This window comes from Dermacentor variabilis, chromosome 8 (genome assembly GCF_050947875.1).
Source record: "Dermacentor variabilis isolate Ectoservices chromosome 8, ASM5094787v1, whole genome shotgun sequence".
In the NCBI taxonomy this organism is placed as follows: Eukaryota; Metazoa; Arthropoda; class Arachnida; order Ixodida; family Ixodidae; genus Dermacentor; species Dermacentor variabilis.
In genome coordinates, this window is record NC_134575.1 from 61965681 (window position 1) to 61988816 (window position 23136).

General features: G+C 46.8%; 1 protein-coding gene across 6 annotated transcripts in view; it reads right to left on the reverse strand.

Annotated features, from left to right (window-relative positions):
* LOC142590266 (uncharacterized) overlaps positions 1 to 22031 on the reverse strand; it is a 236617-nt gene extending 214586 nt beyond the window's left edge. For 3 of the 6 annotated variants that reach the window (XM_075702222.1, XM_075702220.1, XM_075702221.1), the window contains exons 1-6: positions 21635 to 22031; positions 18491 to 18714; positions 14922 to 15126; positions 13708 to 13965; positions 2548 to 2684; positions 682 to 892 (exon numbers count right to left, since the gene is read on the reverse strand). In XM_075702222.1, the coding sequence (XP_075558337.1) occupies positions 682 to 892; positions 2548 to 2684; positions 13708 to 13965; positions 14922 to 15126; positions 18491 to 18712 (1033 nt within the window). In that variant the 5' untranslated portion in view covers positions 18713 to 18714; positions 21635 to 22031. Of the gene's footprint in view, positions 1 to 681; positions 893 to 2547; positions 2685 to 13707; positions 13966 to 14921; positions 15127 to 18490; positions 18715 to 21600 lie in introns of all 6 variants that reach the window. The other 3 variants (XM_075702219.1, XM_075702216.1, XM_075702218.1) reach the window with 2 other exon arrangements.
* Positions 22032 to 23136: the final 1105 nt, after the last annotated feature.

Consider the following 23136-nt stretch of genomic DNA (forward strand, 5'->3'; position numbering starts at 1 on the left):
ACTAACAGCCACTAGATTATAAAATTTTTTTTTTTAGTGCAACGAACCTAATCAAATTTGGTGCAGTGGTTGTCGAAAAAAATATGATTTATCCTTTCCCATGTATTTAAATGGGAACCTCCGACCTAAAGCTTCCTCTTAATTTTTCTCAATCCAGTTACAATGGACTCTTCAATGTGTTGGCTAACGAGCCGTAGCAAAGCCAAAGCACAATGACCATGCCGTCTCCACGCCATCTTGCTCGTCATGCACGAGTTGTTGGAAGCACACGAAATAATATCGAAACGCCGGTGCAAACTTGCTGAAGAGCTTCTAAAACAGTTTTTTCATCACGTAAACAAAATTTGGAATAAATGTTGAACCTCATTTAAATATGACCGGGTTCTAACACACTTAGCTGCTGGTGCAAAGATGTCCTAGCTAGCAATCACTTACATACCTATTTTTGTCTGCCGTCTAGTGAGGAAACCCCATGCAACACAAAAACATTCGTAAGATGTTGCAGTTGAACAAAGCGTCACGAGGTGGCGCTACAAACCACTACTGCGACCCAGGGTTCCGGTATTCTGTACATGAGAATAGCATAGAGACAAGCCAATGCTCTCTGACTATACTCAGTCTTGTGTGGTCAGTCTTTTGTTGGCTTCCTTCATAATTTATCAGGTCCCGCTAACTGCGCACCTTTCTTGGCGTCTGTGAGGCAGTGCACAAAGACGTCAACGTGGTGCGAGGCGTTGCGGCCGTGCTCCAGCGCGCCGAGGATGCGTGGCCCGCTGTCGCACTGTGGCAGCACCAGGGGCGCCCTCAGCAGGCGTCCGTCGTCCTGCGAGACCAGCGCCAGCGCCCTCTCCACTGCGGATACGGAGAATGGCTCGGCACTGGGCTTCTCCACCTGCATGCAAACACGCAGAGCTCGTATGAGCTGGCTGATGAAAGCTACTGGGCCATACTGCCAACTACGAGCTCAAATTGATTTGTGTTTTTTGTCCGTTAACCCTTTTAAGGATGAGAGATAAAAACATCTGAAGGAAATGTCCATGCACAAACAATAGGAATATTCAATGAAAAAAAAAAAAAATATATATATATATATATAGTGAGAAAACAGTTTCAGCAATAGCGTCTTTGCCTGTAGGCAACACCAGGCAGAACAGTGGATTCACGTGGAACTTGTGCAGACAGTTTTCATCAGATGCGAGACCGAGGTGTACAGCACAATTTTTCTACATTGCATTTCCTCGGGGTAATGCCACTACAGCCAGGGACTTTGCATCAGTCTTTATCCTCTGACCATCCTTTAAAAAGAAGTAAGTCGCGTGCCGTACTTTTTGTTCCTCGCAGCGCGGTTCGCGCTACCGTGAAACCGTCTTTAGGCCAAAGTTCTACGCCACCAGCACCACTGTAGAGGTGAGGAACAGAGCCAGTGGCCGAAGATACGATGTAGACGATTTGTGCATCCGCGAAGGGAAACTGCTTTTACGAACATTTGGCCACTGCATGCAATTACGCACAGGTTCTTTTTATTTCCAAGGTGGTGTAATTGGGGGTGCGGCTAGTACGCAGAAAAACAGATCTACAGTAAGCTTCCCTTAATTTGATCCCGGTTAATTTTATTTTTGAGATAATTTGATCCCAACCGAAGGCACTGCTGGTGCCCATGTATTTCTATGGGCCTAAACTTTCGTTATTTCGATGCTAAAATTGGTATTCGCTGTATAATTCAAACTTGACCAGTCAGCACACGTGTCTGAACCCTATAGTGATTATAGTGACAGCGACTATTTTCAGCCTGCCCTACGAAGATCTTCAAGCAATAACCATAGCTTACAATGTCGGATTACCATATTTACCTGATTCTAATGCGTGCCATACTTATTTTTCAGGAATTTTTAGCCAAAAGTAGCCTGCGCACGAAACCAAAACCACTTTAATGGCATTCGCATGCCTTACTGCATTTCATGGCTGTATTGCGGGAAAGCTGACTCAGAAAACCACTTGCCATTTAAAACCGGGTGCCCGTTAGGTTTTTGCTATGGTTAGAAGTTTTAAGTAATTTCTGTTAGTTTTCTACTTTGGACACATAGAAAGTGGGCGCATGTTTGATTCAGGGGTGTTGTAGCATCAGGCAAATATCGCCAAATGAATCAGCGGTGTGTTTTAGAGTTTTTTTATGCACCTTGTTAGTTCGATCTTCCGGATAATTCAATAATTTTGTCAGTCCTGTGAGGGTTGAGGTAATGGAAGTCGACTGTATTAATTTGTTTTGAACACTTCAAAAACTTCAAATATTGAAATTCGAGTCGAAGCAAACATTGAATAACATAATATTCAATCGAATATTTAAAAATCTTATACATTTGACAATTAAAAATATATATTCAGTTTGTTTTCAACTTTATTCTGAAAGTAAAATCTGGTGCATGTTGCTCTGCTCAACACCTGAATCAAGTTACACAGCCACCACTAGCGTTAGAGGAGCTGAACAGAAAGTAGTTGCTGCATGCAAATAAAAGCGTAGCCACGTAGTTAGCTGTGAGGCCGACTCACTTGTGTAGAAATAACCAGGTCTGGCAGGCCATCGTCGTTGCAGTCCGGCACCACATGAAAGTCCGAGACAGACTGCAAGGTACTGCCACCTAGCTGTCCACCGCTTCCGTGGTCATGAGCATACCAGAGCACCACCCCTGTCATCCAAAAACATGCATGGTAGACAGTGGTGCAATGATGTGGAGGGGGGGAGGTGTTATCCCCCACCAAACTGACACAGACCATCTCACAAAAGTTATTTCTCCCAGCTGACACATCTGTGTGTATAAGTAGTAGGTATTGCCTGCATTTATGACAGCTAGGTGTGCTTTCAAATAAAATTTCCACTGCGAATAAGCATCTATGAGGTCTTCTTTCTTCATCTGCAACACTGCTCTCAATTTATAACAGATCGATGCAAACTCGCCCACATGTCAACTTTGTTGCAACAATTGTGTTAGTTTACTTCCAGGTTCCACACCATTAGGCCGACTAAAACTGGATAGACTCCCAGGTCAGCTGATAGCTTATACAAAAAAGCGCAAGTTGTGGGGTCTCAAGACTGCCCTTTTGGACAAAGGGCACAGCACACAGTGGTGGAAACAAACCAAAGGGCATTTATTGAACCTTATATAAAATAGGCAAGCTAGCTAGCACACACGAGTGAACGCAAAGCGGTCTGCGAAGCAGTCCTGCAAGGCACCCCGTTGAGCGTGCGTGCAGTCCGTCCTCGCACCTTGTTCCCACTGCCCAAGAGGAGGAGGGTAGTTTCTCTTGCAGCCAAGCATCCCAGCCATCAGGTAGAGTTAGCGATGGAACACTTTGTGCCATCTCTTGCACTACTGTGCGACTGCCGACTACAGGCACCGCACATGTGCGATGCGGGAAAGCCTGATTCAAGGAGACAGAAGAGCCCATGCTGGGAAAGCAACGTCAGTGTACACGAGAGAGTCGAGTGTTCCCAAAGATGCAGGGGACAAATGGAGATGATGCAACAGAGTCATGGAAGACCCAGTGGCATCTATGCTGCATTGCCTTTCTATGTTTTTTTTTTTTTTTGCATCCATGCCACAATTGGGTTGAATGATGGGGCTTGATGTCCCAGAGCAACCTCTGGGACAGAGCACCTGGCCTTGTACAAGCCCAGGTGCTCTGGGCTTGTGCTCTATACAAGCCCAAAGCACCTGGGCTGGTATTTTTCCACAATCCGTTCAATTTTCCCATTCTTTTCACTTATCATCATTGACTTAGACGCTGCTACACTACTATTGTGAGGGTCAGCCACTACTATCTGCAACAGGTGATTAAAAAAAGAAGAAGAAATTGTGGGGATATCCAGCAGCTTAATGGCAAGTTATGAGGTGCTGTGGTGGACAGTTCAGGATTAATTTTGAGAACAGGGAGTTCTTTAGCATGCACCCAAAGCCCAGTACGAGACTGTTACTGCGTTCCACCTCTTGGTGGAATGTGTTGGCCGCCACTGAAAATCAAAATCGCGACTTCACGCTCAGTGAACAGAACACAAGCCCCTGTACATGACTTGCATCTTTCCTTCATCTGTGTTCTTCATGCTGCTTTACCATTCCCAATAGCCACTGAAATTTCCCAGTGAGTACAAACAAAAGAACTGGATGCTGAAATGCATCCTTGCAAAATAAGGCCTTTGGCCCTTGAGATACACTGCACTGAAGGTCTCCAGATGCCTTTGGCCACCAGTGGTCTTCTAACGCACACTCCAATCTAAGCACACAGGCATTGTTGCCTTCTGCTCCCATTGAAAGGCGGCTGCGATCAAACATAAACTCATGCTTGGCTGCACTATGCCATAGCTACTGATCCACTGTAATGAGTCAATTTTACAAGTCTCTTTAAAGGAAGCAGGCCATTTCTCTTGTCCACAGCTGACTTGCCCGGCCCTATCTTTCTGAGCTCCTCCGCTCTGTTTGCAGACTTTCCTCTAGATTTTGTGGCCTGCAACAGTTTGCAGGCCTGCCTGTGACAAGCATCAGCTTGAAATCCAATGTCCTTAAATTCCATGCAACAGTTCACAAGCAACACACAGCTTTTTCTCTGCAGATTCTCTTGAAAGCAACCACATTCTTTAGCCTATGATGGACAATGCAACATATAGGTCCCACTTTTCACGGCAATTTCACCGCACGGTAGCAGTAAAATATAAGTTATATGTCACCATTACTGCGCTGCGAAGTTGTGATGAAAAGTGGGACCAGTAGAATCAGTTGCCACAGGAAGTTCAACCATAGTTACATATTATACAACTATGTATTGGATTTTTCTGTGCACATGTGAGCTCACTGTAAATTTTTTTTTTCAGTTTAGTCCCATGTTTAACAACAAGGCAGAATGGTTGCAGTGATTGTTTCCTTCCTCTTTCGTTGTCTTTCATTATTTCTGTCATCTTTCTTTAAGCCACCACAATAATAAATGGCGACTCTTTCGAGCAAGAGAAACTACTGGACTTAACAAAATATGTAAATGCAAAATTTTTTTACTGTTTTTTTGTTCTATTGGGTGCTATCCAGCTATAGTGAAACCAAAAAAGTTGCAGTTTCGCCCAGAAAGTGAAGCATCGACTGCAATAGCAAATTAGGGGAGAGCTAGCTAACGAAGTAAGGGTAGTAGTTGTATCAGCCGTATAAACATGTAAACATAGGCATAGTAAATTTCATTCGTTGTTCTCACCTCTACCCTAGGCATTCGAGACGCGCCGTCACAGACTATCTACACAGGTGACTTAGCTTTGAAGGACGCAGACACCAATGTATCGTCGAAAAAAATTTGTATTTACAAATAGTTTACAAAGCTTGTTTACAACATTGCATGGTTTCAATGGTACATTGGTTACAGAGAGTTACACTGGTTTGGACCATATATCCACCAATCCTGCCCACCAATCCTTGTGTTTGTGAGAACTTCCATGCGTGATTGGCCAGTCAAACAACCAACCATCTCAGGACACTTCTTTAGTACAGTTCAGAGCATAGAATCCTCACTCAAAATACATCGTATACAACAACAAAGGGGTGAGGGCCACGCTACTCATATTTGTCAGAAGTTCCCAGAAATGACACGCCAGCGCAGCTGGTGTAACAAATTACTGACAAGCAAAGCACATGCACAAAACCTTAAACGCGAGGAAACGTCGGAATCATGTCGCCACTTCTCGAAGATGTGCATGACACAGCCGCATTTATATTCCAAGGCCACTGACCAGAGCACCGGTGTGGCAGCCAGATGCGTAACGGACTCATTTGTCGCCAGGTGGCCCGTTCAACTAATCGGTGGAACCTCAACTTGCGAATCCGTTCCCGCCCACCCGCTTGTCGCATGCAAGGAGAACGCCTGCGGTGGTTCCAAAAAAGTGCACCGCGAAGGGAGTTCGAGACCCCTCGTCACTGTCAAGTGCGACCCCTACTGTGGCGCCGGTGGTTTTCTCTACTACCCGAGCTTTGCGTTAGTTAGGAGTGCCTGCTGCATGCTTACTCTACTTGCGTGCAAGATCCCACTCAGTGTCAGCCGTCGACAGCCATTAGTCAAGTGGCATCGGAGCTTGTCGAGACGCAAGCCCATTGCCCAGACGGCCCGCGCTGCACTTTTCGGTTTGTTTTACTGCCGTTCATGGTGGTGGGCTTACACCTGCCATGCAAGATGAGACAACTTACAGTGTTGTCGAAGCAGAAACAAGAAAAAAAAAAAAGAAAATGCCGGCAGCATGTAACCTTGTAAATACGCCCAGCCGAACACACAAAAAAAGAAGTGAATTGCCATTCAACTACAGTTATCACATTATAACAATGCTCTCATTCTTACACGGAGCAACCAGAATGTGTGAGCCGTGCGACACCTACAGCAGTAAGAAATCAAGAACAATCCACAGTGCTGGCTGGCTTATTGAGACAACAAAACTAAATGCAAACGTTTTACCATGCACAATGTATGTCGCATGTTCTGCAGAACACGCGAGCACATGAATAAACACAATGGTAAAATAGGGTGCAACCAAAACACAGAGAAAGCACTCGCGGCAAGCAGCAATATTGTCCGTGTGTCCATTGAGTCGTGCTATAGAAAGGACCAACTCCAAGCAAAGAGAACACATAAATAAAACAAAAGGTAAACACTTCCCTGATGCAACAGGGCTCATTGCATGAAACTAGTATGGAGCATTCTACAAAGCTGAGCTAGAAGGGCACTGACAGGCTGTAGTGCTGGAAGGAAAAAAAAAAAAAGAACGTACATCATGCAGCTTACAAGACAGCACTCAAGAAAATTAATGGACTAAAAGCACAATGCCCACACAGAAAATACGGACACACGGGTTCACTGTCCAGCGTCCTCCGCATGGTTATTCCAGTTATATCACATCACACTACACTTGTTCCCTTGCCTCCACTGTGCGTCACTGCGGGACCACTGTCTTCTACATCCTTCCCCAGCAATGGTGCGTCAGGTGAGAAAGTGCATCGGCGTTGGCATGTGCGATCCCCTTACTATGTTGCACCACTATATCATAGTGATGCAGCGCTAAAGCCCAACGTGTCAGTTTTGCTCCCTGTGGCGTGGAACATGTGAGGAATGCTAGTGGGTTATGGTCGGATACTACAAATATTTTCGGGCCAAATACCCAAGTATCGAACTTTTTGAGGCCCCAAATGATGCCAAACGCTTCGCGTTCAATCGCAGACCACCGCATCTGAGGGGGCGTGAAGCGGTGTGCTGGAGAAAGCGACAGGGCACTCCGTGCCATTGTCGGTCACCCGAGTAGACATGCACCTACAGCAATTGCAGAGGCATCGGTGAATAGGCAAAATGGTTTGCTTGAGTATGGAATCGCCAGCTTGAGGGCATCGCACGGAGCACTTTTCAGACCTTCGAATGCCCTGTTGGCCTCAGGAGCCCACGAGATGCGATTTCCACGGAATTTGAAATGCGTCCCCTGTAATAACCACAGAGGCGAAGGACGCTCCTTAGTTCGTTCTTAGTATGCGGCACCTGTAGTCCCTTGACGGCAGCGAGCTTAGTAGGATCCGGACCATGCTTGCTGGAGCCTACCACATGCCCGTGATAGCGGACAGATCCGCGGGCCACCTGGCACTTTTCAAAGTTTGCTACCAACCCCACTGATGTCAGAGCTGAGAAAACAGTGCGAAGGCGTCGAATACGCTCGTGTAACGACCTGATGAAAACATTGATGTCGTCCAAATACGCACAGGCATAATCCTCGTGTGGTGCAAGCAGCCGATTCATACTCCTGTGGAAGCTAGCTGCAGCGCTCCTGAAGCCGAACGGCATCACCCTAAAAGCAAACTGACTCAAGTGTGACACGAATGCCACCGCCCGCTGCTAGTTGTCTGCTAAGGACACCTGCCACTAACTACGACAGAGATCAATGAGGGTTATATGACTAGCCTGCCGAACGTTCACAATAAAATCCTGTGGCAATCCCATAGGAGGATGCATCTGGCTTGGTCATCGCATTTAAGCTTTTATAATTGATACAAAGTCTCACTATGCCATCTTTTCAGGGGACGCACAATAACGGATAAGCAAAGGGGCTTTCACACCTATAGATCAGTCCTAACTCTAGTCATTATGATATTTGTTCGGAGACCTCACTCTTCAAGGCTAACGGAATGAGATAGGGGTGGAAACACTTTGGCGTGGCCCCTTCTATCAGTTTTATGCAGTGCTCGCTCAAGCGCGCCATCCCAATTTTGGCAGTAAACAAGGCAGGATGTGTCTGAAACACCTCGTTCACTAAAGCTCCCTCTGGCAGTTCCAGACCTGATATACAGTCTGCGGGCAGAAGGGCCGTACTGCTGAGCACAGTGACTGGACACAGCATGTACTCCACCTCGCCAAACCTGCAGTTGTCATGAAATATAACACCTATGCTAGCTATGCAGGCTGTGTACGGCCTCAAGCAGTTTGCGTGAATGAGCGTGCGCCTTCCTTCCAGGGTTTCAATGTAATAAGAGTGCTGTTTGTACTTCTCCTAGATTGTGCATGGTCCTAGCCCCTTTGGGTACATCTTACCGAGGCGGTTATTATCAAGCGCAACCACCTGGTCCCCTTGAGCATGTGCTGGTGGGCGATTCTGGTCCCTGGTCCCCTTGCACCTGGTCCGCTTGCTGAAGTGCCTTTTCTTTCATGCGCAAATTGTACTGACTGGTGTATGCTCTCTGCTGGCTGGTTTTAGTCAAGTCAGCCACCTCAGCTCCTACCTCTAACTGCTTTTTCAGTTTCTGCATGTACTGCAAGGGTCTATCTGCGACCGAGACGGTGTTCATGGTCTCGGTCTATCTGCGACCGAGACCACGTTCGTTTTAATATGGCAAGCGGGTGCTGACTGGTCCACTCCCATACATCATACAGAATGAGGACACACCCATAGTATTGTGCGGGACCTGTCTGCAGGCCCACAACAGGAAGGGCACGCATTTAACCCACTGCCTCCTCTGTTTGCTTATTACAAGGAACAACATGCTTTTGAACACCCTGTTCCACCGCTCCACTGCCCCATTGGTCTCCAGGTAGTCATGTGTGGAAAAGTGAGACAAACAGCTGAGGCTAGTACCAAATTCATGGGTGACTGTGGCAGTAAAGTTAATTGTGCAATCAAAACAAAACTACCTCTGGTATCCCAGTACTACTGAAAACTTCTAGCAGTGCGTCACAGGTTGCCTTACCTGTTAATGAGGTGAGGCACATGACCTCGGGCCAGCGGATGCAAATATCTATGATGCACAAAGGGTAGCGATGGCCGCGACTGGTTGGGGGATTGGTTGGCCCTATTACGTCTAGGATGACCTTCTGAAAAGGGTACTGTGGCCTCACTAGAGGTGTGATGGACACTCAGTCTGACTGCCTTTTGTCTGCCCTGATTTGACACACATGGCAACTATTGCAGTATAGCTGAATGTCTTTTTCCAGACCTGACCAAAAAAACTAAGCTTAGCTTTCGCTCTTGTCTTGCGACAACCAAGGTGTCCGCCTCAGCATGACTTGTGAGCGAGACAGAGTACCTCAACCTACTGTGTCATTGGTAACACTAGCTGTTTTACCGGCTGTCCCAATACGAGGTCGCGGTGATAAAGGAGCCTATCAATCAAGACCATGCTGCCCCTTCCTTCTTTCGCATTTTCCCAGGCCCTGCTGACAGTCGCTTCAATCTTTTGTTCCTCACGTAGCGCGTCGACGTCAGCCCTCACAGTATTGGAGCTACTGGAAGATTTTCCTCCTGCCCTTTTCTCATTTGGGTGTGACGTATTGGCACTTCTCGCGCCGGTAACCGGCAGTTTGGAAATCACCCATTCCTCCTCTAGTCCTACAGCTGTAATCAGCTCTTCGTTGCTGCTTGGCAGGGTTTATGTGTGGGCGGCTAGCAAAACTCATCCAGACCCTGCTGGAGAGTGCTCTAATCCTCTGCTGAGAGCAGGCAGTCTGCGCTCATGCTCAGCCTATCAGTGGGTGCGCACAGTACCGGTGTCGCCTCTTCCACTTTGGCAAACACTGGCTGGGCGTGTTTTAGTGTCAACGGTAGCTCTACTATTTTCACCTCGACTCGTTTGCCAAATACTGTGTGGAGGTTTATGCTACCATGCAACCATGCTAATTCCTCTGGTACAGCACTTTTGCGAACTACAGTTATCTCTGCTCCCATATCCACTATCGCCTTCATGGTCCTGTCCCTACAACTGACAGCTACACACAACAAGCGGTCACCCCCGGACGTGCTACCTAGCGAGACATGAGCGACGAGCCCCCCTGGCTTCTCCTGCTCGGCGGCCATCTGTGTCAGCCTTTTGTGGATGTGTGGCCAATTCGGCCTAATCAGCCCGAACAACCCGCACTAAAAGCAGATTGTTGGCCTCTGCAGCCCTGTGGGAGGGCATGGGGACTTTGGCTTCATCTTCTGTCCTTGGTGTGATCCTAAACCGCCGCTGATGCAGTTGTCAGTTGCTTTTTCCGGGCCCTTATCGCTGGCATCCCGTGGTGGCCCCTTAGGTAACTCTACGCGGCTATGAGTGTCTTCAAAAGTTGGTAAATGTCTAGTGATTGCCAAGGCCTTGTGCCACCCTGCATGCTCACAGAGCCCCAGGTACTTGAGCACCCCCTCCAACAACAACCATCAAGAGTTCTAGCAGCTCTGCAAAGCTTTACACGTCCCTATATGCCACATAAAAATTTAGGTAGCTGGCAAGACAAGTCGTGAAACTCTTCCACATCTCGCTCTTCCGCTTCCACACCTCAGAAAAACATTTTCTGGTATTCAAGGGGAGACAAGCTCATCAAGGACGACCTCCTATAATGCTTCGTAGTCATAGTGTTGAGCAGGAGTCAAACGTGTTGACAAGTATTCAACGTGCTCCGCTATGAGTGGAAAAGCTACCTGACTCCAACAGCTTTGTGGCGCCTTGTAGGCCTCCGGCATGTGCTCTACAGATTCAAACCATATGGGAACCTTGGCACATGTGGGAAATTTGGGGAAAGCACCGACTAAGAGTTCTGAATGTTTGTGCCATTCTGTGTTATTGTCGTACTCAAGTGCTCTGCCAATGCTGTCCCAACCACTCGCTCATGATGTATGTGCCACTCAAAGTGCTGTGTGCCCTGGCGAGCTCCACTTCAAGGGCAAGCTTTGGCGACGTTCCTGAGCCATTCGTAGCTTATATTCCATCACCCACTCAGACAGAAGGAACTTGTTTTCACTATCACCACTACTGCTCTCACTCTGACCGTTCTCATCCTGCGTGTCATTCTGCATGATGATTAGCTCCGCACCCTGCTGTGACTGAACAGTACGAGGAAAGGAAGCTCAGGTTTCAGACGTGGATCGCTGGTAGTCAAGGGTCCAGGTGTTTCGGCGTCACTCTTGGTCGGGCCGCTTCTTTGACAGGGCTCAGTCGGTGCCTTGCCGTCGCCGTCTTACTCAATGATGTGCGTCGCATTTCGTTGTCTCACTGCTTGCCTTCCTCTTCCAAGGCTTGCATCAATTGCAGACACCGGCATTGCTACCAGATTTTGGGATGCAACTCTGCAAGATGCGCCGCTGCCTTGCTAGCCTTTAGCTTGTCCTCCGAGCCTATCCTGGTGGCTGCGCCAGTAAATGTGATTTGTTGTTCTCACCCCCCTCCTCGGCATCCAAGATGCACTATCAGCGACGGTCTGCTCAGGTGGCTTAACGGGTGACTTAGGTTCGAAGAGCGCAGACGCTGATCTATGGAGGAATAAAATTTGTATTTACAAATAATTTACAAAGCTTGGTTACAAGATTGCATGGTTTCAACGGTACATCGGTTACAAAGAGTTACAATGGTTTGTACCACATAGGGCGACCCTATCTCAGCCGAGCCGATGGTGCTTAGCACTTGAAGTCAGGTCTACAACACAATTGTAACATTGCAGCCGCATTTTCTAGGCCAAGCGCTCCGTCCAAAATGCTCACTAACGAATCGTTGTTGGTTTGTTTTCTGACTAGACAATTCATTCACCAATCCTTGTGCTTGTTAGAACTTCCATGCATGATGGGCCAGTCAAACAACCAGCCATCTCAGAACAGTACTTTAATACTGCTCACAGCATAGAATCCTCACTCAAAATACACAATATACAAGGACAAAGGGGTGAGGGTCCCGCTACCCACATTTGTCGGAAGTTCCAAGAAGCAGCATGGCAGCGCAGCTGGTGTACCAAAGTGCTCTCAAGTGAAACACACGCGCAAAACCTAAACACGACGAAAGGTCGGAATTATGCCACCAGTCCTCCAACGCGTGCACAACGTGACTAGATTTCCAGCAGCCGAAGGCCATGCGGCGCCATAAACAACCACTTGTTTGCAAGTCAAACTGTCAGTAAAGTGCATGGGATAATGGTCTACCAGCCAACGTCGACCCCGTGTCTGGACTGTAATGCGACGAAAACATTCTTTTCAGATCCGAGACAAAACCGATAGACTCTTCTGCAGCTCTTGAGAAACCACAAGCTGGCCCATGCACGGTGGCGCAACCATAAAAAGTGATGGTGACTGCGCATTCGGTCGGCGTTGCATAGTCCGCACTGCTCGTGTCGAGACCTGAACCACGCATATTCTAAGGCCACCCACTAGAGCACCGGTGTGGAAGTCAGACGTGCAACGGGGTCATTGTCGCCTTTTAGGGGTGGCGACCTGTTTAACTAATCGGTGGAACCTCAACTTGCGAATCAGTTTGCGCCCACCCGCTTGCCGTGTGCAAGCAGAACGCCTGCGGCGGTTCCAAGAAAGCGCAATGCGAAGGGGGTTCGAGGGCACTCATCACTGTCAAGTGCGACCGCCACTGCGGCGCCGGTGGTTTTCTCTGCTCCCTGAGCTCTGCTGAAGTTAAGAGTGCCAGCTGCATGTTTATTCGCATGCAAGATCCCGCTCTGAGTCAGCCATCGGAGGCCATTACCCAAGTGCCGTTGGTGCACAATGAGCTCGTTGAGATGCAAGCCCACTGCCCAGATGGCCCGCACTGCACTTTTCAGTTTGTTTTACTGCTGTTTGTGGTGCTGGGCTAACAGGCATACTAACTAAATTATCAAAATGCTTTCATGTGCACAGGCAAACATAAACACATCTCATTCAATGACTGTGGGAACCCGCTGTCAAAACGCTGGAATGAGGAAGCGCAGCAGCAGCAGTGAGCGAATGAACCTTCGTGCTGCGTCTCACATCAACGCGAACTAAGCAGCAAAAACAGCACGCAGTTGGTCTCTGTCCCTGTCGCAGATGGCTTTCAAGATACAGAGGCCTGGGCGGGCGCAGGTGGGCGGGCCGCCCGGAGTAGAACACACTTCCCCTCCCTACCCTCGCCCCAGATCCTTGCATGGGACAGTAGATGATGTGCTTCCTCCTCGCTTCCCTCATTTGTATGCACGAGATTGAGCCGCAATCGCCAGCTCACCCTCGCATGCTTTCACTCACACATGCAGCAGGCAAATTACACAGGCGAGGCCCCACTGGCCTGCCAAAGTTGTCATGCTTGTGTTTCTCCCGCAGAGGCCCAATCATGATCATTTTTATCAGTGTACATGCCTATAATGAATACTGGACATAATGAAGGTATTCTTGTGTCCAATGCAATTTCACCATAACCACGTTTGGCTGCAGCACTAAAATTAAGCTCGGCACATACTGACCGCTGGACTTGTTGAGAGCAGCTAGGAGCGAGTTGGAGCCATCACCCAGCACGAAGCAGACATCCAGGAGGCACTGCTGACGCGCCACGGCCGCATACAGCTCTCGTTTCCACATGGTGGCCCCCGTCATGCCGTTGAGAGCCATCACACCAACCGTGGACGTTTCGTTGTGCTCGGAGTATTGCCGGAACCCCAGGTGCACCGTGCACTCGCGCTCGACGTCGTCCTCGAACGAGGCCTCCACATTTGATGTCAGAGCTGTGTTGAGATGCAAGCAAAACATTCTTTATTACAACAGTAACTGCTCTGCGCCATTCTCTTGGTTTTCAATGTTGTCATGCGTGGCATATGTGCCAACCTTGTATTTAATGGTTGCACGACACCCTTTGTCAAAGCTCCCTTGCTCACAGCTGGTGCACCAACACTACAACCAGCTCCACTGCCATATAAAATACGAAACAGCCTTCCACTAAATGGCCCCACACCTCTTACAGGAGTACCGACACAATTTCCTCATTTTTTTTCATTCGATACATCACTGCAGACCCAGTAACTATGACAATAAGTCTCAATTCCTTGAGAGCACAACAAAGAATTCATTAGATCATCTTTAAATGAAGTCTGTTCAAGAGATATGCCAAGTTCAGTGCTGTCACGGGTTATAGCACGAAAATCAAAGGTGGGGTGGTCATGCTTATCACAAACAGCTGAAGTGGCAGCCATGGTGCAATACAGATATCACGACCGTGCTGGTGAAAACCAAGTGCTTTATGAGCTGGAAATTGGCTTTTGTAATGTGCTAGCCAAACAGCACCACACTGCACGAGGCAGTCATAAATCAGCACTGAGGTGACGGAATTTTAGCAGTGCTAGACAGCTGCTTGCTGTCGTTATGACGGGCAGCAGCTGATGGCTGCAAATGTTTCCCCTAATTTTCTCACCGAGACTGTTCAAGCGTACTTTTCAAAGAGCATTGTTTGCTACATGCAACAATGAAAAGAAAAGAACTCTGAGGGGAGCATGTGACACAGAGAATGTGCCCACAACCCATCGGAGAACAGAATGGCAAACGGCTGACCAGCCTGGTCTCCGCTTTCCGACAGCCTCATCCACCTCAACGACGTAGCCCGCTCCACCGCCTTTGCAGAGGTTGTCTTCCCAGCTGGAAGTCGGAGAGAAGTGAGCTGAACCAAGCGTCAAGCTGTGGCACTCACCGACCCCCTGGTAGAGGTGCGTCCACTGCTGCAGCACGCTGGGCACGCTCTCGAGCGGCTGCAGGCTGCCGTAGCGGCACGGCAGCAGCCAGCCGAGCCCAAGCACAAAGAGGGCGCTGCATGCCAGGCTTAGTGCCAGGCAGCACTTGCGCCATGCCGACAGTGGCGCTGTCCCTTCGCTGTGCCAGTCGGGGACTCCGGCTGCCTGCACATGCGCAGCAAGGAGCAGGCCCCAGAGACAGATGAACATTTGAGGAAGCGGGACAGGACATCAAGTGCAGTCTACCCTTGGAGGTAGAGTACAACTTCTTCATAACGAAATCACTTGGTTCAATATATCGCTTTGTTAGAATCTTTTCATGTTCTCGCGTTACGATGGTGCTTCTTTAGGTCCTCTGCGTTTAATAAAGTACTACTCAATAATGAAATCAATTTCCTGTCCTAATGACTTCATTACAAGAAATGCTCACTGTACTAAAAAACATAAAGCAAACAAAATATTATGTGAAACCGTTTTGTTTGCACTGCTGTTGCACTCTCGCGCTATGTTGCATTTAGCTGCATCTTCTCGTGTCAGCCATTCCTAAGACTACGCCCTACAAAACCTGGACTCAAGCATTAAGGCTACAACCTGTTCCCAATAAGTGTGCCTTTAGAGGGACCCTGAAAAAGCAAAACAAGTTGAGTTGCATCAGTAATATAATCACCTAAAATACTAAAAGACTGCTCTTACCATGACAGCAGGCTCGATAAGCCAGAAGGCGCACAAAAAACAAAAACAAAAGACAGGTCGTGACACCACCATGAAGAAGTTTCTGTACCGGCTCGCTATGGCACCAAAGGGTTTTGACAGCACGTGCTCGGGCATACTTAATTTTTTATCAGTAAATGTCGACTAAATTCGGTCTTAAATGAGCCAATGACTGAACTTTAACCTTTACTGCACCGCAGTGCCCCAAACGCAAGAGACAATGCTTGTAAATTTATGATGCCACACTGACACAGTGGCACTGGGTTCCTATTGGGGCTGCTAGGGGCAACTCTCAAATCAATACCAAAGTTCCAGAGTGACACATGGTATATGATGTTCTTGGTTAACTGGCTGACTGACCTGTTTACTTTATGACTGACTGAATTATGACACTTAAGATCCCAGAGCAATACAGCGCTATGCAATAAGCCATTGTGGAGAGCCCCAGGTAAATGTTGACAACCTGGGGGTTTCTCCATTGCCTACTTAAAGATTGGGTATATGAGTGTTTTTTTTCCTTTCTTTTTTTTTTTGCATTCAACCACACCTCTTCCTCATTGGAATAATTATGCCACCACTGGGAACCAAACTTGCGACCTTCGCACTTAGCACCAGAAAACTGGGTTATTGTCTTTAAAGAACCCCACGAAGCCCAAACGCCATTCTACACAAAGAAAAAATTACAACTTTCCGGCCATGGACAGTAAACTTGTACAAAAAATTAAATGTTAACTGCATAAAATTTATGTAGTACAGTAACTAATTAGCAACCGGTTAGCTGAAGTATCAAAAACTGAAAAATTGCTTCATCATATTAAAAATTGTACTATGGGCTAGGTTTAAAACATAACTTTGAAGTGCCCAACTCAGCATAGCAAAAAGAAACCTATGTTGGGCTTTGTGGGATTAATTATGTTCTTGGAGAAGCAAATTAAGTGCCCATCTATCATAGTTATCATTAAGTGAAAAAAAAATAAAGAAACATGTCAGATGTCACTTCTTAACTTTTCAGCGCACAAGAAAACACAATGACAGTATAAAAGGTGTAGACAAGGCATATAAAGATGAAGACAAGGCTAAAATGGCATACCGACTTGCCCCTACTCATGTATTGCACATGCAATTAATTGTACACAGCAACATAACTGTCTCAAAGTCAGAATTATACCAGTATTATCAAAGAAGAAGATGAAATTTAAGGAGTGTTGCATGCACCTTAAGATACTACCGACTGGACTCCTGACGCAAAATTATTGAATATACCAAAGTGGACGTTAATTAATTATTTAACAAAAGTTAATTGATCAACAAATACATTAGTAAATGAGATGCCTAGGTGTCTATTCACAACATGAGCAGGTGGTCATGTAGTCGGTTCTATCCTTCCATTCTTTTTGACTGCTATGATTTACATCAGGCGGATTTATAGACTAAGGTGCTGGTCTGGGCTAGCTTGTTCGAAATGATTCCTAATGTAACAGCAAACAGGTCAGACAGAACAGAGAAAGGTATAAAAATGCGGCACTGATTTCCACTGTGCTTTAGACCCTTCCTTTCTTTTATGCAGGTGCTACCTTCACGGTGTTAGTGTAATCAAGAATTATCTAGTCGCTATTTCATACACAGCAGTCAATGCTACGAAGGCTAGAGAGGCATTTCTCACTGCTTGCATATGCAAGCAGAAAAGTAGTGCACCGTATAAGAAAGAAAGATCCAGGTACGCATAATGTAATTCAGTGTAAAGTCTCATAGTTTTGCGTCGCGAAATATGATGCAATTATTTCATGAAAGGCATTGCAGATATGAATTCATTTGCCAACAAGCAAACTGACATGTTTCTGTCCCTAGCAGCAACAGTGCACCGTTTATGCTCGTGACCAAAACACAGTACATCACACATTAAATCCGCAAAAGTGCAAAAATAACCCCTGATTCGATGAAGCCTCACTCCGAAACTTGTAGTTGTAACAAACAAAGCGGTCATTCCGTAGAAAGCGTTGCAGATCAAGGATGGCCGTACTACCAAACGCATGCAATTTGTTTTTTTGTGTGGCCGCACTAGTACTTGCGTAGCTTCCACAGTGCCGCCTGCTAAGTATGAAGCAGAATGTTGTGGGTGTTCTCCAAGCAGACAAAATATTTGACTGAGCACTCATAATGCACCACACTATTGCACGCTACAAAACTCATTGAAAAGTATGAGACACTTCCAATAGCCAGAATTATTCAGCACCTGGAAAGGTATACGTATTCCAAGTCTGAGACCAGTAAATAAGCATAGGATCTCATGAACAAGTTCTTTTAAAACTCACAAGCGGCATTTTAACAATGAAGGTTTTCAAGCTGTATCATTGCTGCAAACCTAGACATGCCATGCTGGGCACCAAAAGGCCAGATGCTATGCAAGTTGACTCCTCTTGGCTCTCTCTCAGATGGCGAAGCAATAAATGGGGCTAGCTTGTTTGCATCACTTTTAATGCGCCCTGACGTGCAGAGCAAAGAACAGAAACACAAAGATGGTGACAAAGATGACGAAGGCCCATTCGACTGGTTATTTCTGAGTGCTCCTAATAAGCTTTGAAGGTCGTTTAACAAGGTGGCTCAACTTTGTCGTGATCGCAGGAATGCTTCTACAATGTAAACAAAGCTGGAATAATGACACTGAGGTCATTTGCCTCTGCAACGCAGCTTCATTATCCTTTTTACGTGACCATCTGAGTGCTTTCGCAGCCCTCGAAATAAACCAGTCAAGTGTGCCACGTGATGAACACCAAAAACACTCCTGGATATCAGGCGCCTGGCACAAACACACGCTCACGTCAGTGTGCTTGGCCTCCAGACGTGTCATGGCTATGGGCGCTGCGCCTGCAGAGGGTCCAGGAGCCGCGCCAGAGCGGCTATTTGCCGTCGCCGCAACACTAGAAGCGGCGACCGCGTTGTTGCGACGCTGCGCCTGCCGTTCCTCTATCCTCACCACTTCGTCGTCGCTCTGACTCTGCGGCAGAGGCACATATCGCTTGGGAGCCCCGTTGAACTTCATGGCTGCGCCAAGGAAATGCAACAATGTGTAATGCATCATAGGACTCCGACGCCTCTCGAGGCAACCCATAGAAGAATCTCTTCACAGGGCCTGCAGAACAAGAGATACATCATAGCTGGTGGCAGAGAGCAACAGCTGAATTTCAACAGCCCTTGTTCACGGGGAAGCAAGCCAAAAAGGAAGAAAAAAAAAGAAATGCTTGAGTAATATTATATACTGGATAAACGTACTACTATTTTTACTACATGTGATGGCTAAATAGTAAAGGGAAAGCTACTATGAAACAACTCCATGAACTACTCACATGTGAAGGTATGGATCTGTAGCTGCCTACTTCAATTGCCTTTCACATATTGAAGTTACACAATGGACAATGAGGGATGCTGCAGTGGAGCCCTCTGGCTTGAACTGAAGCAGCTGGTGCTTGACTAGTGTGCACATGAATCTCTGTATATGGGCATCAGAATGCAGCTAGTACTGGGTACTGCCCAGCAGTACCCTAGAAAAGTTGCTGTTTTTCAGTGTGTGTCCCTGATGCCCTGCTGAACATGTGTTACAGTGGTTATTAAGATAAACAAAGGCTCTGTATATGGGCATTTTGTAGTACTGCTGGTAACAGGTGGTATTTGTTTACCTAACAGACATTTCTGGTGCCAGGCACTCCTGATACCATGTTCAAAAAACATTTGAAGGGTAAAGATATACAAAGGCCGCTAAGGAGTAAATCGCTGTACCTGGGCATTGAAGAATTCGCTGGTACCGGATGACTGCCAACACTAGGCCTCACATAAGAGACAAATTACTGGTGTGCGACCCCAATGCCCTGTTCAAAACATATTTCAATGAAGAATATACGAAAGTCACCGAAAGCACCATGCTACAGGAATTACATGTAAGTTATTTCAACTTGCTAGAGAGCTTGTCACTATGCTAACTAGAATCACACCAATAGATTGCTTGATTATGACGCAGCCTCCCTTCACAAATATGCAAAGACATCACAAATACCAAAGACTTCACACTTTAGTGAAACCTGTCAAAGAACCTGAAAAACACTGCATTTGCATGATGTGTTGATTCACAACATTCTAATTGGAGAATTTAGTAGAACAATATGCTACAAATGGGTATTTCTGGAGGTTTCTGACAAGACCTTTACACTTTCTGGTCAGAAGTCTCTAGCCTTTAATTTTGCGGGATCAGCAAGACACATGGAAATGGTATTGAGTGCTACAGCACCAGTATCCCCTATATATAATGCTTTGTGCCCTACACTGGGCATTACAGGGTTAATGCTTTTAGTAGCACTGACTCAACTTTTGCCTTGTCACTAACATTTTTGTAACACTAAGGTTGATTAACCTAAGCAGCACTCATTGCAGCTGTCATTATCACTACCTTGTTTTTAATAAAATGTACGTGTACCATAAACTTTAGATATGGCAATGAGAAGCTTCTTGAACTACTGGTCCTAGAGTTTCAAAGGCGCTTGGAGACATTTTTCAAATATGTTAGCGAGGAAACATTGCCAATCTGTAGACGAGGCTCCTGTCAACATGTGATCCAGATATCACCGCATGCAGCAGGAAATCTACAGTCTCGTGTCACAGTAAAAAGTCGCTCGCTCTCTCATTCGCAATGTCGTCAGCAGCTATGTTGCAAGACATAGCTACAAGGGCGTGATGATGCAAGGCAGCCCAAGCACGCATAGCGTGTCGAGTGGGTAACTTACACACCTCAGCTAGAAGTAGCATCGTACAGAAAAACACAAACGAAAATGCCTAACTTTTGGGTGGGGCCTTGCCATCCTCCCTGTGCAGCTTCCAGCACGCTAGTGGACACGAAAAGAGCAAGAAAGCAGCGCGTCAATGTGATAATTACCGCTTACTTCGATTATACTTGAAGGATTCGGTAAATGTTTGCAACAGGAAATTTGTGGCGCGATGTACTTTAATTTATTTCACAATCTTTTGGCCAAATACACATAAAGAACGATGGCTTCCTGTTCGTAGCCTTTCTTTCTTTATCAGTGACGAGACCTTGGACATCACTTCTGAGTTTTGAACATTCCCTTAATAACACAAACTGTGGCGATTTTTTGTGCCCCAACTGCCCCATTTCCATTTTTGTCACTTTAGTCTTTGAGATCTGTCATATTGTCCTTTCTTTCCTCTTTCCTATCCTTAATATAATTTCTATTTCTACATCTCTCGCTTAGTTCCTGAAGGCAGTTGCCAGTCTGCTCGCTGCTTCCACTGCACCCCCCCCCCCCCCCCGCTTTCAACTGTATATGTGTTTTCATACAAAATAATGAAAATAATAGGAAACGTGAACATTGAGGTGAAGTTCTGAAAAAGCTCTGAAGGCAAACATAATTGATCAGGAAGATTTGTAGCACCCTTAAGAAAGTAAATTCTCATAATGAATCAATCAATCAACTCCATGGATATGGAAAGCTCATTGGGTGTAACAAATGAATCAATCACCTCTACATTAAATATTAGGTGGCTCGTTAGCCCATGAGGAAGAACAGCTGGTAAGTGGCCCAATTAAACAAGAAAAAAAAAGCATGAAGGTAGTAGACGCATAGGCAAGTGACAAACTGGGTCGTATTCTCGGACGGTCACTTTCGGAGATATCACTTTCAGTGCGCTCTGATTGGCTGGTTGAGCAAAACCACTCGAATCATACAACGCGCAGTGTACTACGTACGTCACGCGAAAGCGACAGTATCGTCAAAGTGATCGTCCGAAAATAAGTCCCCTGTACCCCTGTGTTACTGAGACGTTATCAGCAGCCGCGATCAAACTCACGCGCGCGCTTCAGAGAAGCAAAAGCCAATTAAACGGCGCGAGTACAATGCACTAAGTCAGTGCAGGCCGTCTTACCAGTCGTTAGAAAACTCTCAAGTGTACGGCTCACCGTTTCAAGATCACAAGGCTCTGTACAGGTCAGCGGTAGCCTGTGTTTTTCCCAACGGTGAAAAAACACGGACGGCGCTACCGGCAGACCAGACGATATTTCTCTGTGGAGGCATAGACGCGATCACGTCTGACTCGACGCCGTAGATTCCGGAGCTCGCCACGAAACCGACTGCGCTAATGAGCAAGGGCTGAAGTCAGCGTCGTCCGCTCGTTGCCGTGATATACAGCTCACGTGCTTCAACCGGCGACAGATGCCCAGCTGCGCCGACAGCACCATGCAGCTGGCGATACGAAGAAACGCTAGCGCAGAACAGTTTCACAAACACCCCTACGGCGGCCCGCACGCCTTCCCGCAGCGGCGTCGTCTGTTGTATCCCATCTCTTCGCACGTCGGATTGGCTTCGGATTCGCCTAGTTTCGGCTGTTCGCGGTAATGTTAAATTTCGGTAACGCTTGCTCGGGCGAGGAGGATAGGGCGCGCGGAGAGCCTTACCTCCTCTCTGGCTTGGGCGATCCGGCGCGGCGCTGCTTGAAAAAAGTATTGCTGTCGCGTGCTGCAGAACGATTTCGAGATGTTTTATATCGTACTTTGTGAAATTTACGCCATGTCCGTTCATATAAGACCGTCAGGGAAGCCGTTCGGTGCATCGGTAACTACAGTAGGCGGAAATATCTCTTCGGGGCGCAAAAATGTGACGCGCTTTATCAGCCGCGGTGTACGCACATTATCAGTCGCGGTGTGTGTATGTGTTGTGAACTATTTCGCTTATATCGGTTTTAATTCAACAAAGAAAACCGGTGTCTCTGTATTAGCAGCATGAAATGGTAAATCTGCTCACTATCTGATCGCTTGGCGTAGGGAGTAAAACATAAAGCATAAGAGCGCATGCTTGTGCACGGCCAACCTAAGGCAACCAGCAAACATCTAAGCGGCAGGCGCTATCAAATATTTGTGATGCACCGGCATCGTTCCCGCGCATTTCAAGTCTAGTAGGCTTCAAATTACTATATGCCTACTCTAGCCTTCCTGCATGAGGCCGATGGCGCTGCTCAACACAGCGATCACTGCAGTTGGTGAACCAGCACGATACATATGCTTCGGCATTGCTTTTTCGGCCTGTATACAGCCATAATATATGAGAGGAATATCGCATAAAAAGAATGCGATGCCTATTTTCGAGGACAAAATTTTCGTAATACGTGTGAGTGCGTCGTAGAGAACGGAACGAACACAACCGGAAAAAAAATTTCGGTTATCATCCTTTTTCTCGAAAAAGCAAGCGAAAACGGGCTAACGCCGCAATACGACCTCGCATAGTCACGCCGCACAACGTTTATGAATATATAACCGCTAATGTCGTATGCTTGGACCATGCGGTATATAGAACGAAGATATCTGTAATCGAGCAAAGTCCCTTTGCTGGACAAGCTTAATTCAGACTGTAAGGTATGCTGCTATTACTTGCCAAAACTATTTTATTCAGGGGCGGAAACCTCATC